The sequence below is a fragment of the Aplidium turbinatum genome, chromosome 13 (genome assembly GCF_918807975.1).
Source record: "Aplidium turbinatum chromosome 13, kaAplTurb1.1, whole genome shotgun sequence".
Classification (NCBI taxonomy): Eukaryota; Metazoa; Chordata; class Ascidiacea; order Aplousobranchia; family Polyclinidae; genus Aplidium; species Aplidium turbinatum.
The window spans coordinates 10,548,418-10,568,270 of record NC_137484.1 but is presented as its reverse complement, the minus strand read 5'-3'; the positions used below and the strand labels follow the sequence as shown (position 1 = coordinate 10,568,270).

Genomic DNA, 19,853 nt, shown 5'->3' with positions numbered 1-19,853 from the left:
TGGAAGAGTTTTTTTCTTCGTTTGTATACTAAGCATATAAAATGGCAAACTGACAAATGCTTAGTTACGGGACGGAAAGTTGCAAAAATAAAATCAAACTCGTCTTCCAAAAAAAAACTATTTCAAATGCACTCAAGTTATAAATTTAATCTGTAGCAAAAACAAGTGAAGAATCGAAGCAACAACTGTACAGTTTTAAGGAGGTATATCTTCGTGGCCATTCCCAGATACGTACTGCAATGGCGAGGCCAGAAGGCCGAAACGGTGTGCCACTATCTGCAGTTACTGTACCGTTTTATATTGATTCAGTTTAGCTTTAAAAAACTCGCCGAGACAACCGCATGGTGTTAGCTGTCAAATATGAAAATGTCTACTTCATGGCTGTTCACAAAAACAAATGTTCTTTTAGAAAATAATATTCAAGTGGGTGCTTACTTTGCAACTTTTTTTCATTTACAGCTAAAAGTTAACTAAAGAAATCTTTTCTTTTTGAGATTTTTTGCCTGTAAAAAGCCTATAAAATCTTACAGAGCTACTTTCCGACAAATAGGTTAATATTGCTTATTCGGTCCAGCAAGGAAATTACGCAATCGTCAACAGTTTTGAATGTGTTTCTAGATCACTGAAAAAAAAAAAACATACCAATGCGCAAGAGTTTTTTTACTCAGAAAATCATTTTAAGCTTTTTACAATTGAAAGCTACAAACAAAATAACAAGCAGTTTTTTATTTAGCAGAAATTTAAAAACCAAACAAAATTTTGTTTTAAGCATTAAAAATAGCAATTTTAAAAGCAAAAACCTTAAAGATATCATTTTAATGAGTTGACTGCGTTACGGCGCAAGAGACCGACTTAAGACTTTTCTTCTACGTCCGGAATATATGAGGCTGAACTGCAACTTCATGCTTAAACTACGTCGCAGTCAAGATCACGCCACTTTTGTTGAATTTTGCGCCAAATTGCAATTATTCCATTGCCAAAGTTACACAAAATGAATTCACAAGCGAGACGTAGTTCGACATTTATCACAATTATGAGAAGAATTTTGAAGAAAAATCTGCATAAATATTTTCCAAGTTGTAGTTTTTCAAGATTTGCTCCACAAGTCGTATCACGTGTTTTATAAACTGAGCTACTTAATAAACTATTTCTCTTGGCAGGTACCAGTGGACTTCGAAGAAATATCGTTCGGTCATTACTCATTATGATGTGGAAGACTTTTACAGGGAGATGAGATATTTCCTTGTCAATCATTTTCCATAAAATATTTAAGCTCCGTAACTGCTTACTCAAGGCTCTGAAACAACAGGAGGCAAGTAACCTAACGCTTTGGCCGCCACATCCCATGCTGTAGAAGTAAATTAATTGAGCCACGTGGTCGCTTTGATCCAACCGATCATCTGGAGGAAAAATTTTCGGTCAAAGTTTCAAGCACAAGCTTTTCAAAATTGTGCGTACGTCGGGTTTCGAAGTTCTATTAAGAGTCGTATGTCGTTCTATAGGTTGCCAATCTGATTTTAAGACATCAACCTGTGCTAAATTCGCCATATTTTGGGCTGTTTATTGAACTAGATGAAAAAGAGAAATGTTTTTGCATAGTTCAAGTATTCTTCTGCTGTTTGCTTGATTTTGCTAAGATAAAATTAAATCTGAATGGATTTGTTTCTCTGAATAAACATTTCATTTGATACAAGGTTGATTAAGTCAGTAACATTGCAAATTTTAAATTGCTACTGCTGTTTCCAAATACAAGCTAATCATGAGTAAGCTTATTAGCAAGCAATCAAAATTTTCAAATGATATTAATCGGACTTATATACAGAGACAGAAAGATGGAAATATCCCAATTAAAAATATATGTATTTTCCATCTAGGAACGTCAAGATTGCGTAGAAACCTGATTTCGTGCGCTGGGATTTCTCATGTTGCTTAAGTTGAAAAAGAAAGGTAATTTTCTGGATAATTTTTAAGTTTCAAATTTTTGAAAGTTGAAACACTTTTAGCTAATAAACAACTCACGCAAAATTGTTTGTGCTCACGCTTGTCGCATTTTGGGCTTGGACAGTAAAATGCATCATGGTCATTTTAGGTTTTTCAGTTGAAAATTTTCAAGGTCTGGTAAAGCAAAATACGATTGACTCAGGAGATATTTTGTTAACTAAGGCATATGCAGCTAATAAGGCCCGGCCAGTAATAAGGCCCACCTCCTGGATCTCCGTTGTTACAAATGTTTTAAACAAAATTGGAAGCTCTGATTGCTGCTATGGTGAATTGAGATTAACTGGTAAAGTTTCACAGCCTAAAGTTGAGAACTTTTTGAGTTACGGAAAGTTGAAGTTTGGGGGGACTGAAAATGAGTGGTTTTATTAATTTTCACATATTTTAGACTGCTCTGCAGTTAACAAACCGCTTTGACTTCCGTTTTTTTGCATTTTATGTGAAAGATATGTGCATGCTGATGCAGTAAAACCAATAAATTTGAACTTTTTTTCTAATTAAAGCAAGACTGATAATGATGATCAGACTAGGCTAATTTTGGTAATGAGGCCCATGGGCCCCTGGGGTAACGTTGTGCACTAGGGTGGAGTGAAAAAAACTTTTTATAAAATTTTTATTAGCTCGGGGTTGGAAAACTTGCAAATTACTACTAAAACTAATTGTGCAAAATTAAAATGTAATCTGACGAGAGTTTGATCTGCCACCAGCCACTTGAAAATTTACTATTGGGCCATTCCGTGTCAATTCACACAGTCAAGAAATTCAACCTCTTCAATTTTTCTTAAATTTTACACACCTTTTCACTATCTTATATGATGAACACCTGCAAAATTTGAGTGAAATTTATTGAGAAACACGAGAGTTATAAAGCATTTAGTTTGGGGGGTCTGCCGAAGGGGCACAATTTTTTTATTTTTGGCCATGTTTGAGGTCCTATTACTGCTTAAGTAAATTAGGCAAGAACCTAATTTTTTTACAGGTGATAATAATTCTGCCAAATATTGAAAAAACAACACCGTTCACATTCCCACTTTAAAAGGTCAAAGGTCATAGACATCCAAATGTGGCCGTTTCCAGCTCTCGGTTAAAATTTTCCAAAATTTCAAAACCTTGCTAAGACCCTATGTTTGATTGGTTTTGGCTGAAATTTAGTAGAAATGTTGTTTACAAGATTCTCTATGAAATTGCAGAGTAAATTTTTACTGGGGTCATGGGTAATCGGGATATTAAAAGGACCTCTTTTTTGCTTTTTATAATTTTGACCAATGTTTCACATTAAATACCTCCCAACCCCTTTAATATTTTGTACTGAAATTTTCTCAGTTTATAGAGAATCCTGTAAACAACATTTCTACTAAATGTCAGCCAAAACCAATCAAAAACAGGGTCTTGGCACGGTTTTACCATTTTAGAAAATTTTAGCCGAGAGCTGGAAACGGCCACATTTGGATGTCTTTGACGTCTGACCTTTTAGAGTGACAATGTGAACGGTGTTGTGTTTTCAATACTTGTCAGCAGTACTATCACCTGTAAAAAAATTAGGTTCTTACCTAATTTACTTAAGCAGTAATAGGACCTCAAACAAGGCCAAAAATTAAAAAAAATTCTGCCCCCTCGGCAGACCCCCCAAACTAAATGCTTTATAACTCTCGTGTTTCTCAATAAATTTCACTCAAATTTTGCAGGTGTTCATCATATAAGATAATGAAAAGGTGTGTAAAATTTAAGAAAAATTGAAGAGGTTGAATTTCTTGACTGTGTGAATTCACACCGAATGGCCCAATGGTAAATTTTCAAGTGGCTGGTGGCAGATCAAGCTCTTGTCAGATTACATTCTAATTTTGCTCAACTAGTTTTAGTAGTAATTGGCAAGTTTTCCAACCCCAAGCTAATAAAAATTTTATAAAAAGTTTTTTCACTTCACCCTATTGTGCACCCCTGGTTAAGAAAGTGGGGGTTAAAGACTTGAGTGACCTAAACAATTCTTGTTACACCATTAATCCAATTTGTTATTGCAATGGAAATATCATAATCAAAATACTTTATCATCCCTACCATATCTAAAAACACCATGTCGCCTTTTAAAAAATAGAGCATGGGGCGGGGGAGGGAATAGTTGTCTCTGTGTATTTAATTATTAGTTATGTGCCTGTGTTGTCGATTAGAATTTGTTTTGTGGTGTGGTTATAGTAAAAATACACCTTTTCCATCACTTTTGGTGCTAATTCAAACCGGGCCTTATTCACAACACGTGCATCTAATAAGGCCCGCTTGAGATTTTTTTATTTTTTTAATATTTTACAACCCCTTTTACTTAGAAACTTGTTTCATAGATATGTTGTTTAGATAGACCCAAAGTATCCTCATTCCAAGTTTCGTTCAAAATTATGCAGTATTTAGAAAAATATTGAGGTTTGAAAATTAGCGGGCCTTATTAACTGCAGGTGCCTTACAAAGGTTTAACATGATACAAAAAGAATTAAACTTGCATGTTTTCTTCTTTGAAAATTTTGTTTTGAAAATTATCACCGAGCAGTTGAGTTGCATAGTTTTAATGTAAAATCAATACTACGTTAGCTCTAAAGAATATCAGAATTAACGGTACTCTGTCTATAGCCAAACCTTATTATTTACATGTTCTTCCAATCGAACGCATTATCAAACGCGTTAAAATTGTAACATTAATGGTAGGCTAACAAATGTGTCAAAGTGGCCTACAAGCTGAAGCTGAAGTAAGCAGGTCTGGCAGAAATTTTTTTTTTATTAGGTATGGAATCTGCAATCATTGATGAAAACATGCCACAAACTACTCCTAGTGCAAAACAAAGATACATACTCTGCAATACCTAGACAGGCTTTGTGAATTTTTATCAATTCATATCGGTTGCATTTTCTTGGTTTGGTCGACTACTTCTCGCAATAAGCATTAAGATTTTGATAACCAGTTTTATCAATTCTAACTTATATCGCTATTTTGTCTTGTTTTGACATTTTATAACATAAATTAAACGTAAAAGTGACATGAGCTGATGTGTCTGCACATGTCAGCAAATGATTCGAAAACTAAATGCATGGGAATTTTCTCACACTCATATTGTCGCAAGATTGCTATTTCAATATCTTTGTTTTTGGTCCGATAAAGCCATCGGTCCTTTTGGGAGCTCTGTGAATTAACAGAATATTTGTAACAAACGCATTGCAAAACCTTGGACATTGCCTGGTCTTTTCGCTTTCTCAGCAGTCAGCAGGGCGTGTGATTCAATGCCTTGTAATCACTGATTATTACTATTATCATACTTCTAACATTTTGGAATCTGGTAATCCGAATACCGGACCATATGTGGGTTTACTGATCAGGGAAAAGTTTACTCGTTCTGTAATAATTCTATGTCCAGCGCAAATACGTTCTAACAAAGAAAACTGCTTTTATTAACGTTTTGGTTTACTCCCTCCATTTCTTTGCAATTTCGTCAAACAACTGAGTTTAACTTGCAAACGAAAGCACCGGTAGCGTTATCAGGAGATCCAATTGAAACAACAAATTTTGTTTTGACAAATGCGTAAAGGCGCACTCCTTGTGACTTATAGTTCATAACAATTTGACATTCGCTTGTCACAATTAACCATCATGTGTGTGAAGCCTCTGTGTGTCATTGTTAGTTAAATTCGCAAACGACTCACAAGGAGGCCCACTAGCCGGCCAGGAGGCAAAGGAGCACATCCCCATGAAATTAATTTCTCTCCACTCCTCTGGAATAATTCTTGTCAGTAGGCTAAAAACACCACCAAATCTTTAAAAAATTCTCTTTTGTTTTATACAAATTATCAAATATTAAGTTACAACAAAACTTTTACAATGAGTAAATCGTATTTAGATCCCTGCAACAAAATGAAGTTTAAAAATAGTTGTTCTGTTTCCTGACAAATATCTCTCTCAAGAAACCAAGTATAAATGCTATACTAGAAGTCAGTGGTCTAAAAAAGTGTTTAAAACGAAGAAAATAATGGGGCAAACACGCAGTTTTAACAATAGTAAAAGCAGGGATTTGTAGAAGGGCTGGATGAGAAACTACTTGCCAAGAACAGGGTTTATTGAAACAGATATTGTTAAATGTTTTAAAAAATATATATGAGAGAGGACGCATTGATGATGACACAAGGGTTTGATTCAGAATATTACGATTTCAGTTTTTTAATTCGAAATGACAGGATTCTGGTAACAAACAAAACAACTCGTTTATCAGCGTCTTGGCATCTTGTAGCCTAAGTTGTTCCGCTAAAGAAAACATCCAAGGGGATTGTTTTTCTAGGACGCCAAATAGCTCTTGAATATTTAAGTTTATTATTGAGATTGCTTTTGTAGGTTCGATGTGATCCTGCACACTTTGCATAATTATGTATAAAATTAGGACGAACCAGAAACGGCTTAAATCAAGGCACATGATGGTCTAATCTTCCCTGCGCAGACCAATACCCTGTAAGCTAGGCAAAACAATAAGGATTATTACCGTTGATTGGAGTCGAACCAAATGACTATTTATCTTAACTGACACGAAAAATTAATTGTTAATGTATATTCGACGTTTGAAAACACAAAAATAACATTAATAATAATAATCAACAGCAGATTAGCAGTTGGCGACTCAATTTGCAAAGTGCACAGAACACTTTCGAAGATCGAATTCGATCTATTTGTTTTGTAAGTTTTAATCCGGAGATATTGTCCTTGAAATGATTGAAAAATGCCTAATTAAGATTGAGTCGTACTTGCCGTTCAAACACCCGTTTAAAGTTTCTTAATGTTGAATAATCGTCACAAAAACAGAAAAAAATGCTTGTAAATCACGTTACGAGTTTAGAAATATTACTTCAGTATAGAATGGCGCCTTTAGCGGAGCATCAAGCAAAAAAACAAAAAAAAACAAAGGAAAACGTAAACAATGAAGCGATCTGGCTTTAAATTTAAAACCATCTCACATGTACGTTATCAGATGCAACAAGTGCAAGTGATCTGATCGATTTAAGGGGTATCTCGATTGATTCAACAAGTTTTTTTGTGTGAAAAGCTAAACAAGTTGAAGGGGTTCGAAAGTAAAATTGAATTAATTGTCTCAGAAAAGATACTGTGTAAGAAGCATTGTTGTACTGTATCTTATTCGTTGTAAATCCTCGTTATAAAGACAAGCGGTGCTTGAGTCGGCCTGTTTCAGTTTGAACAAATACTCGAAAATTTCCGGTAAATTTTCTTGAAGTGGACAATACGATTGTTATGTAAAATTGATCCCATTGACAAGTGGGTCCGAGAAAAAAAAGCACAAAGTCGAAAATAAAAACTCTGTTAATGTTTCACTCCGCCCCCTGAGATCACGATGCGTTCACCTCATAGAGACACAACAAGGACACTTGTTGGAATCTGAAGACGAGCAACGCTAATTATGTGAAGGATGATGGTGCCACTCATGACCACTCTACGTTCCAACAGAAAATTTTGCTATCTCATCATTTATGCTACGTTTACTAATATATCAAGAACTAATCTAGGACTTCGTTAACTGGATAACTATCACTGCTTAAGTAGACGGAGCGAAGAGTACTTGTCTTGTTTAAACTGACGAAAAAAGTTGGAAACCACAAAAAACGGAAAGTGTCATTTAACCTTTACAATGTGTTGTTCTTTTCTACTTCATCGTTTGACATAATTGGCTCTAGGAAAATATCAAACTTATTCATTTTTTTATTCAGTCTGTTTCATTATAAATTTTGTCTCAAACCATTGTTGTGTTTAGTGAAATAAAAACATTAATTTTCTAGTGTTACTCTAGCAAACCTCGCGAATTAAGACCTTCATTAAATTGTAGTTAAGGGATAGAACTCCAAACTACAGTGTACACATTGGTATGGGAATCCATTGAAATAAAAATAATCTTTTCATTGATGAGGAGTCGCATCATCCTCATCACAAGCCTATTCCTTCTTCTAAGCACCTGGTGTGAGGTAAGGAAACTGTTTCAAGAGACTAATTTTTTTAGAGGCGTTCCACCACTGAGAGATGCTGAATTATTAAGGTTAGGTTAGTCATGAAATGGCGTCTATGACTTATTTTTGGAGCTTTTAATCTACATTTTAGTCATTCTATAAGGGGGTGTTAGTAGCCTACAGGTTGAATAATTTAAAGTGGTGCAGATGATTCTAAAGTTTAAATCTTAACAAAATATCAAAAATGGCATCATGATGTTAGCATTGTAAATTATTAGCAAATTAATACTGTGAATCATCATTGGCCTAACACGTTAAATCAAGTTTAACAAAACGCGGACAGAAAAATCTTTTGTCACAAAAAGAAAATGGTATCGACGCAACAAGCGAAGCTGAGCAAATAAAAAAGATGCTCGCGTACCTCTTGTCAGATTTGCTGGATTGTCCTGGAAACAATCAATAAAAAGAGCGCGATCAACTACTCTCTTGTTAACCTCAAGCACGGATATCAAGATGCTATTCTACATAATCATCACAATTGGTAGGTGTTGGCTGAAGAGAGTTCCAATGCAAAATACTTGCGTAATAGTTTATGTTTTTTGTGCTTTTTTTTTTGCTTTTTTTTGCGTTGGTCAAACATGCGTCAAAATCAAAACAGAAAGGCACGTTTTTGAACGGGTTAAAACTAAAGGATTTTGAAGTTACATTCAATGCTTCTGTTTATACCAAGAATAATAACTCTACATTGCAAATAATACTGACCAATGAATAGCTACCACAACTACTGAACTAAGCTTTTTTGATCAAACAACAAAATTAAATGGCATTGCTTCATTCCGCAACATGTCGTTTGTGCAAAGCGATAAACAATCTTTAATAGCAATAATAACGTTTAGTCATTGTCAAAGCAACTAATTTGCACGGTAGTATGAAGGCACTCGATGTTTGTGGTAAAACATAACAAACCAAGTGACCAAGAACAACAAAATAACTGCCCCTGCAAAAACAATTTTAATCCTTGCTCTGGTTAAAAACCTTTTGTTAGCGGAGACACATACTGTGAACAAAACCACAACCTAGATATTCGAACATCTTCAATAAGTTTAGGAGCTTTCATATTTAAGATAATAATGGCGTCATATGATATTTACACATTTCCTGAGCCAAAGTTATATTTTGGTAGCCAGAACCAGAAACGTAACTACTGGAGGGAGGAGGGGGCTTGGAGGAGCAATCCACTCCCAAAATTTTTATCTTCCCCCCACAAAAATGGATTTTTAATGATGTTACAACGTTTTAATTACATTGTATTACATGTTGAATGACGTTTTATAAATTTTTGGCTACATCCAGTAGCTGTATTTTAAAACAAACTCTTTATTTTCTCTACTAACTTTTTTTTTCAGCTACTTCGCTGGCCTGAACCAACGCTGTCAGTCAAGTTCAAGTTTCCGTCGCGGATGTTTTGTCTTGAATTCGAACAGAAAACATCAGTTGGAGCGCGTTAAAAAGTCTTTGCTAAAACTGCATTTCTTAAGCTCAGGTAACCGCGAACGTGATCTAAACATTATTGCCTGTATTAAGGACAGAAGTATTTATGGCTTGACAGAACATTAATGATGAATTGCTAGAGGGAATATCCAATTTGTGAATAGTTATCTGCCTTGTAAAGGGGGGATGACAAAAGATCGTATTCACAGTGGTTGTTATGACTTATGACAACGAATCTGAAAGTTAACACGAGCTATGGCAATATTTTTATCGCTTGCTTTGTTAGTTGACTACTTGAATCAGTGTATCGATAGCCTGTGCGTGAGCAGCACAAACGAATCATTCAAAATCAGCGGTGCAGTTTTGATAAAGAAACTGATTGTATCATGGCGTTTATTCTGTTTTGGTCGAATTTCCAATAAATAATGTTTTTTGTTTTTTCAGCCGCTGATAGAATGCACCACAAGTTTACTAACACGTCATAAAAATTAGTCAAAGCCCTATCTTCATCTGGCTAGTTATCTAAAAAAGAAATTTGTACCGTAATCAATCTTCCCACGGCCCTCTGCAGACCGCGTTTCTGCAGCTGCGAATGACAATTGGGCTTAACAGAACGTAGAAATAATGCAAAAGTGACAATCTTCTCTCTTTGATCAAAGCAATCGAACCAAAAATGGCCATACCGAGAATCCGGTAAGTAATCGGAAAATTTTAGCACTCCGGATGTGCTTGATGTGGCGTATCTATGACAACCGAAGCCGCTGACGTCAACAAGGGCAATGATACTGCCAAAGGATGAGAAGATGCCAAACTCGAAACGCCAATAATTTGCTTAACCTTCGCAATTCTCGACATTAACCGAATGAATCACATCCAACATTCAATGATATGATACCAAAAAGACCTACAAAAAACTTTTGCTTCAAACGTTGTACAAAATAACGCATAACATTTTTTGCTACATTTTGAACTGAACATGTTTTCAGCGATTTCTTCTTTATCAACAAGCAATTTACTGGATTTGTATCACATACTAATCAAAATGAAATCTTACAAACTGTATTGCCATACTGTAAAGTATAGCCTGAGCTGTGAGGGGTTCGTAAACACCCTTCCTCCCCTTAGAACAATTTGATCTTCTTCTTGCATTTAAAACCTCTGCAAGTCACGCTATTTGATCCAAACAAAACAGCTAGTGGACTGTGTGTTCATTGAGCGTTGAAAGCTCCATATATTCATAGTGGGGTAGGTAAATTGGAGATTGACAGATAATGTGGTGGACAGTCTGATAGTCGGAGTCATAAACCAAAGCATGGTGTTGGTGAGGTCCCATTGCTATTTAAACGGCTACCCCAGGTCGTAAGCGTTGAGGTTGACCCATTCCTTCCAAAGTAGTTCTGTTCTAGGTGGAGCTTTGGTACTAGGCAAGATTGTGAATTAATTTGGGCCCCCGACTTTTTTCTATTCGCTGTTCCAGACTTCAAAAATATCAAAGTTGCAGCAGCTGCAGCATGGCGGAAAAAGTGGTCGAGATTTTAAACGGTGAAATGTGAATTTGAAACCATCTATAGTTGAGGAGGTCATCCCTTCAGCTTGTTAAAACTAGTCACGTACACGATTTTCCTACGCAGCCTGGTTGGGGCAATGCTTGATTGCGCCGCAGAAAGTCAGTGGGAGTTGGTCGCAGTAAACCGTGATTATCCTCTGTGACGTTGAGGGCAGTGTCAATGTTATTTGTGTGTACGCTACGGCACCAAGCGGGGGAAACATGTTCGGAGGGGCAAAACAGATAAAGGATTCGATCAATGTTAATGATGACATTATTTACCACTTTACAAAATTTAATTATCATGACGTCCTCAGACACGCCTCAAAGGTAAGAGAGATGATACTCACAACATGTAATGGCGGCGTTACGCTTGTCATTGTCAATGGCTATTACAATAATAGTTTTCAAAATAAAACAAAGAGCTTTTCACAGGAATGTACTGAAAAATATGTTCAAATTCTGGTAAATGACGTTTTTGGTAAGACAGTAGGTGCAGACTACCGTTTTTGTCAGCCAGTTTTCAATGGGATAAAATATTTCTTTGAATTGTATTCCCCGCTAGATCGTAACTACACAGTTAAAGCTACATTGTCTCTACATTTTGTCTCTACTGATACGCAAGGTAAAAATAAATATCGTTTTTGATAGAACTGTCCGTTTGTACTGTAAATACGCAGTAGCCTAGGCCACATGGTTTTGCACTGTTTATTTATCTCTTTGTTTTCCGAAATATATGTGATTTTTGTCACTACTCTGTCGAGTTTAAGCGTCATAAACTAAATTTACAAATTTAATTTCATAATATGCAGGTTCGGAGACAGAACTTAACATCAATGGAGATGAGCATTTTTCAAATATGCTAAGAAGCGACATGGTTAGAGGCCAAAAAAACTTTGTTGCTACCACAGACATGAAACAAGAGGCCAAAAATGTTGGAGCAAACAAAATATTGTAAGGCTAGGCAAGGACGGATCTAGCAAGTAGTTTTAGGGGGAAGGGCGATTTCAGCATAACACCATGATGTGCAGGTAAATTATTCCGACTTGTAAATAAACCGTGATTAACGTTACTTTTTTTATCCTAGGGGGAGCAATCGCTCCCTAGATCCGCTACTGGAGCTAAGCGTTACATCCCATTGAAGCTCAGTGCACCTCACCAATTCAATGCGAATTACAGTATTTGCTTATTTTCAGCAGAAGTTTATCAAGAGTTGCGTATCATGTTGCACAAAGACCCTTTATTGCAAAATATGCCGTAAGGATATAGTGTTTTGCAATTTGATGGAATTGCAACAAACATACAAAAATATTGTTAGTATTGGTTCAATATTGACCAGTAATTAAACAAATAGTTATCACCCATAGTCATCAGCACTTATCCAGACGCCAGAAAGGTTATTTCACAATTTGGGGCTAAAATACCTTCACGCTGCTTAACTGTTGCCTTTGTGTCTCGAATCGAACCAAGAGAATTGAACACTTCAAGATTTCCCATCAGATTAGAACCCAGCAGCTCCGGGTTTGATTTTTAACATAAACGATCATCAGCTTAATCAATCAATCCATCGGCAATTCCTTGCAATTCTCGGAAACGTGAACAAAACTGCGTAAATGTTTGGCAAACGATCAAACACCAATAATAGCTTCCAAATCAAAATCGCTAATGCCATTCAATTGAAGCATTGGAATAACCTTTTCAACGAAGAAATGTATAATTAGAACTTTGCTCAAGTCTCCAACCATTCTTCCGCTCCATTGGAGTAGGCCTACACCAGCACGTCATAGCCTACACTTTTTAATCTCATGAATTTACAGATTTTTCGTGCACACAGAAAAACACATCAATAACAGAAAGCCATAACTTGCATGGTTACGCGCCAAAATGAAGATCGACAAAAATAAAGTATGTGACGATGACGCAAGGAAAAAGATGAGTCAAACGGGTCACAACCAATAGAAGCATACAGACACTCCAAGCAGTGATCACTTCTTCACATTGCTTTCACTGCATAGTTGACGTGCCAAATTTGCTGACTGCGCTGCTCACGCTGAGTCAATGATGCCCTTGCACGTTTTCGGCATTTGGAGGCAAGACAATCGGTTATTAGCGGAGCAACTCCGGATATCTTCAATCTCTGTTGACGTACAGGATGTACGAGATCAACCGCAGCCACTCTGACAGGAAGCGGTACGACCAAGATCTGGCACTCGGCCCTAGGTAAAGCATCATCACTTTCATACCTTTCTGCTAGATATATGAATCACAATCAAACTGCTTCATAATCACTTCTGTCGAAAATGACTATGTTTTACATTACTTTGGTTTTGATTGATAAATTACTCGGAAATCCTTAACTGCAAACATGTCGGAAATTCACTATTCCATAAATTTGCTTGTGAAGTATTCCATTTGTGAGAATTATTTCAGTGTCAATTCAGAAAAGATATAGCCCATTGAAAATTGTGCAATCAATGACAGGTAATTTTACAACTGCACATGGATAGGCCTACTAAGGGTACTAAAAGCAACTCCGTCAACAGCCAGATTGATTTCCTGAATACAGACACGGGATATTCAAAAATCTTGTTGTTAATAAAGATTTCTTATGTGTCCAGAAATGGTCATTTGATGATACGAAAAGTGCAAGCAAAAGATACAAAGCTCTTCAGACTAACATTTGGCACATCATACCAATCTACTTCTTTAATGTCGACAACATACAGTGTGAATTTAAAGTTCAAATAAACATAACGTGGCAAAATCACTTTTAAAATTTTATTGACACCTTCCATTAGCTTTTTGTTACTAACACCTTCCGTTGGCTATATTGTTGAATATTGCATATGTGCTGTTATTTCTTTGTTTTTATTTTGTTGTTGTTTATTTTTAGGGTTTTGTGGCCGTGGTAGCTACAGACATATACCTGTACTAATACTATCATGAACAACTGTTCAAGCAATTTTTAAACCTTTTAAAGTTTTTCCATTTATTCGGGTTCGTTGCAGTACTACTGTGTACCCAAGCCAGGAAATATATCCCTTTTCACATTGATTGAATGTCTGCAGACGTTGAATCAATGTAAAAAGTGATTGATTTGCTGGCTGGATATTGATTATTGTAGCTTGTGCTATATTTTTTTTGCTTCCGAACGCGTTAACGACAAAAAAAAAATGTTGATGTTGATAATGACTCAGCTCTTCGGAATTGAATATCTGTTTTGTTTCTATTTTTTATGACTGATTTTAATATAGACCATTTTGAGTCTGATGCAAAATACAAACAAATAATAATGATCTGCTGGAAGCAAAATCTATCAACTAATTCCAGTTTTTACTTGATATTCCTCCTCCGTTGCCACGGGTTAAAGATTTGTAAATCATCAAGAATATTTATTTTAATTTTTGTCTGATGAGTAGGCTACTGTTATATTTTCTGATGAGTACTGTTATATCGTCTGATAAGTACTGTTATATTTGGAAGTTAAAACACGTCGACAATACATCGCTATTTTACATTTTAATTCAAGGTAATTGTAACCCATGCTTGCAAACAGTACGTGAACTGAAGCGACTGCGCACATCCATTCACTTAAAGGTTCCAATTTCCACTTTCAAAGCGTTCAATTAAAGCTTTCATGATGTACGTAATTAGGGGAACCTCAAACACTGTTCAATATTTCCGATCATAAAACACATGAAAGACCATTGCGCGATCAGTCGGATGACGCGTTGCTTGGTACCTCAAAGCACAAGTTTCGCAACCGTCAATAGAACAATCTAAATATGTTTTCAAGACAGGACAGCAACTCTCACACAAATAAGATTGCAATAAAAAAGCTAAATGAGTCCAATTGACAAGCTGCAAGAACGGAAACATTGCAAGCTGGTAGACTCAGGGAATGGAAAAGAAATGCGACAGCTTGATGTTTTAGCGCGCTTTTTACAAGAAAGAAGTAGACAAGAATCAATGCGTAAATTTGTCTGAAAACGTTGACGAAAGTGCAGGATTACTTCACACAAACCCTGATGGCAAGAGTATCATAAAGATCCTCATTTGACCGTCGGAACTATCTCGTAGGCGACTTATGTTTTTCGCTACTAAGGTTGGCATACTCTACCATTTTTCAATGTTAATGCGTTTACGAATGAGCGCATTACCTTCTGGCCCCTTACGATATAAAAGACAAGTTACGGTTTGGAAACAGGTCATGAAACTCAATAGGAACAAAGTTAAAATCCAGTTTACTCACACTCCAATATTGTTCTCTTCAAAGTTGTACCACTGTAACTTGTCCGAGAAAAGGACTTTATTTTTCAAGTTTTCCCGTTTTTGTTATATTTAAAAATCAAAAACTGGGATTCCCAACAGGTATGGTTACGCTGAATTACCTCCTCTCTCTAGTACAGTGATTCCCGACCTGGGGTCCGTGAGAAAGCATTTAGGGGTCCGTGACCACCTTGATGCATTTTGAAAAAAAAACGAAAGGCGATCTTTTTACTTTCATTTCTCTCATTAAATTTGCTTACGTTGAAAAAGTTTCGGCATGGCACTTTGGGTCACCTTAATATTTAAATACTGCTGACCTTTCTTGAACAATTCATTCATTTTCTTATTTGAGCAACTGTTTAACCTGTTATTTGCCGCAGGAGTCATAGCAGCAATGCAATATGACACAGTAGGCTACAGTAGTTGAGTAGCATAATTATTACAATAGTCAATATTATGTTACCTGAGTTTCAGGCAAAATTTGGGTAGGGGTCCGCAGACTTAATAATTTGTCTAAAGGGGTCCGTGACAACAAAAAGGTTGGGAACCACTGCTCTAGTAAAAGGGCTAATTCAATGGAGCAATATTGAAGAACTAACCTCAATGACAGAACTAACCTCAATGAGCTGGGGAAATTAATTATATGATCAATGCACAATTTTCCACCCAAAAATAGCAGCTGGGGGAAATTTACTTTTACCAAATTGGTCAGAGATGAATTAGCTTACAATAAGATATTTGTAAGCTTTTCACTTATAAATTTAAAAAATAAAAATATTTTTACTCGTATCTCCAGAATTAATGAGTTCTGGAATAAGACCGCACAATAAGCACGTTTCAATGCATTTGTTGAAACAAAGTTTTGTAAAAAGAAAAGGGGCAAGATGTCAACTCAACGCTTAGACAAAGTTTTCAAACATATGAGCTCTCAAGAGAAAAAAGCTAATGAATGGATGTAGTGGGATGTCTCAATTAAGTTCAGTTTATTTTTTGTTTTGTTGGCGAAAAAGAAAGACACAAAAAGCAAAAAGACAATAAACACAAATAATTCGCACAACAAGGATGGCAGCGAAAGACCAAAAGGTCACCAAAGTCAGCTGCCACCCAAACAAACCCATGTCTTTATATATGTAGTTCTGTGATTCTCAACCGTTTTATCTTGGCGGACCCCTTTTGGTGTCTTCGAAGCGGTGACGGCCCCTTAACAAAATTTATTTGAACTTTTGGTATGTCGCGTCTTCTATTAGACACAGATATTTCATAAGCTTCGAAGTGACACGCTTAGAAGAATTTGCTGAACTCGCGATGCTTTGATAAATTTGACGAAGTTAGAATTAAAAATCAGTAATCTATATGCTGATTTCATGTTTTTGTATAAATTCTATCGAAACTTAATAGAATTTTAATTAGAATTCTGAAGTTTAATTCACATATCTGGCAATTATCAAAAGTGTAAAGATTGTTTCCTCATTTGAAACCAATAACGACTATTTAGTTTTATTTCTTCACAAAAAAAATCTTGTTCATTCGGCTGCTAAAATTTAGCTCAAATACTTCGGATAGGACTATTCAGAGCTTAAGAATTTATAGGCCTCTTGGAGAATGCCATTCATATCAAAAGTTACGATATAGCGATGTGCATAAGGTCCGATCTTGTAGATCAGCGTTTCTTAACCTTTTCTGACTCTAGCACCCCTGTAAACAAGCGTGAACAGTTTAGCACCCCCTAACTATATCGTTGACATACGACTACTACAGTGCCGACCAAAAGTTTAGTGGAGGCAGAAATTTTGACATGCGTTTAGATCGCTGGCAATATATTTTGTTCACAATGAAGTATCTTGTTTAACAAACTGTGCAGTTGATTTAACTAAGTTGATTCAGGATTTGGTATTTGACTTTCATTCACCAACAGAAATTCAATTATAACCATATGTTGTAGCCTATCAACTCTCTTGAAACAACTGTACAGTTTGTTAGGCGACGATAAAATACAAAATATACCGCCAGCGATCAAAAAGCATGTCAAAATTTCGGCGCCGCCATTAAACTTTGGCTTGCACTATTGAAAGGAAAGCGATGTACAAACTGATCATTTTGTTTATTCTTGTCGTCTGTCGTCATTGGTGATAAAAGAAATAGGAAAACCCGAGAATAGTGAAAGAACATGAAAAAACTTAAGCATACTTAAGTTACCCAGCTGGGTAACTAGTTACACATGTATCAATGTGATTTCTGTTGTTGCTTATCTGTGACAAATTCAAGGCTTCGTGTTGGTCAAAGCCACTCTCATATCGTGGAGCAACCCATGTTGAAGGCGTTTCGGGCCAATTGTTTTGATTTGGAGCATGGTGGAGAACGCCTTTTCACACAGGTAGGTAGTCGGAAATGGAACGATTAATTCCAATGCTGCTCGTGCCAATGCAGGATATGCTGTCAACTGATTACACCAGAAATCAGCAAGCAGAAGGACGACATTTTGTCCGACAACTCTGATTCACCTGCATGTCAATCAGCTCCTCCTTTAGTCTATTATCATCAGTCATGTCTGCCAAGAAGGACTGCTGTATCCACTCTGGATAAGAGTGATTTGTGGGGACGTATTTTGCCATGGTGGTTTCTAGAAGCAAGAGGTGAGCAACAATATTACAACAAAGCATCCACCAGGTAAGTTTACACAAACTACTCAAGATCAATTTGCGTACTTGACTGGGAGATGACTAGGCCTACATTAACAGCAAACCATGTAGGCTACTTCGAAACAGCAATCATTGATATGACAACAGCTGTGACTGGCGAAAGACGAAAAAATGCAGAAAAGTAAAATGGCATTTTTTGATATTATACTGCATGCATTCAGCACCCCCTACAGTCTATTTCAGCACCCCCAAGGGGTGCTAGCACCCCCGGTTAAGAAACGCTGTTGTAGATTAAAGAAAACTTTCTACTGTAGCCAAAGGGTTCACAAAGGTCACAGGACAAAATAATGAACTTGATTTACTTAACACAATGGGCTTTACCCGGTAGCACAGCAAACATAGCTGGGCACACATCCTCAACACCTTGGAAAAAGAAAATTCATTTCACTTATTGATACGAATGACTCAAAGTGAGAACGTTAAACAACTGCTATTGATTTAGATTGAAGCAATTTGATTTTTTGACACTTTGCAAAGATGAAACAAAAAAAGTCTAACAATCCCCAAATTTCCACCCTTGACAACAACAGTCATAATAATATACTGTAGTTGGACTAGGAACTGTCAAATTTCAAGTTTGCTGAGGAGAGGACAGAAGATTCTAGCCTCATCATTATTTGACTAACGCTTGCTCGTTTCTGCCTGATAACGTTAAAGCACTTTGTATCTCGTGTCCATTGTTATTGGAAAGGAGCAGACGAGGAAAGACAATTGATGTGTGGAATTGTAAGGGGCGAGACAATTGACTTTCATTGAACAGGGATAACAACCACGCCTCAATGGATGACATCAATCACTCAACGATAAAAGAGTCGCAGAAGGAAAATAATGCAAATAATACAACTGCTTCATACTGTAAAGAAATTTTAAACTTTGTAAAGTTAGAATGTTTGATAAAGCTTTGAATAAGAACTGTTAAAGTCAGTATCTTTTTGATTTTGTCAAACGCTTTCCGACTTAATTTTTCAGCAAAACTACTGGAAAGGATTGTAATGTTCAATGCTTACAGTAAATGCTAATGCTTTAAAGTTCGTTTTCTGAATACAATAACTTACTTTCTGTAAGATCTTCAAAATGCAGATAGCCTAACATAGTAGCCCAATTAGCCTATTGAACATGCAACTTTAAACGTTGAAAACTGTTTATTTTACGTTAGAAATTGTTGTCAGGGGGTTTTTCTCAAAGCAAAAATTATTCCAACATAAACCATTCCTTCCTTAGATTTAGATGGCATAGCAGTCTGACAGCATACATCAATCCTGGATTCATGCAATTTTCATTTACTCCATAGTAGGCTCGAAAACTTGGTTTTTGATTTAATTAATCTCATCCTAGAGAAACAATTTCAAGTAAACAACATTGTTGAACAATGTAATAACAAACAACTTTCTTTGAGCATCATTTAGCGAAACAAGGACCTATACAAGACTTTTGTAAAGATCATGTAGCGTTAGCAGAACTATCTGTATCATATTACTGCGGATAATTATCTCGTTTCGGTTTTTCTAAGGGATCTCATCACTCATGTTTTGTCTGTAATTTCAGTGACAGCAGCACTTTGAAGAAGATTTCACTTCCTTATTGTTTCATTTTGTTTAGTCATTCTTCTATTTTTAGTTCAATGATGGCTTGGAAGGACTGAAAAAGTACAAACAGCGCAGCTACACGTAAAATGATATTGTTGCATAGATTGTATACAAGTCAAAGACGCGCATTGTTTTGATCATTTCATTTCTCTGATATATACAGTATAGCCTAAAATATAGGATAGCTATAGCTTACACCCAGTAGCGTACGCAAGATATTTTTAATAAATTCCAAACAGAAAACTCCTTTAAGACGATACAAGAACCACATTCTTTAAAACCACTGGA

At 36.1% G+C, this 19,853-nt stretch overlaps 1 protein-coding gene across 1 annotated transcript in view; it reads right to left on the bottom strand.

Annotated features, from left to right (window-relative positions):
* LOC145781634 (uncharacterized) overlaps nt 1-17,892 on the bottom strand; it is a 33,973-nt gene extending 16,081 nt beyond the window's left edge. Inside the window, exon 1 of the mRNA XM_082593308.1 lies at nt 17,782-17,892. Within this exon, the coding sequence (XP_082449434.1) occupies nt 17,782-17,892 (111 nt within the window). The remainder of the gene's footprint in view (nt 1-17,781) is intronic.
* Between the last annotated feature and the right edge of the window lie 1,961 nt (nt 17,893-19,853).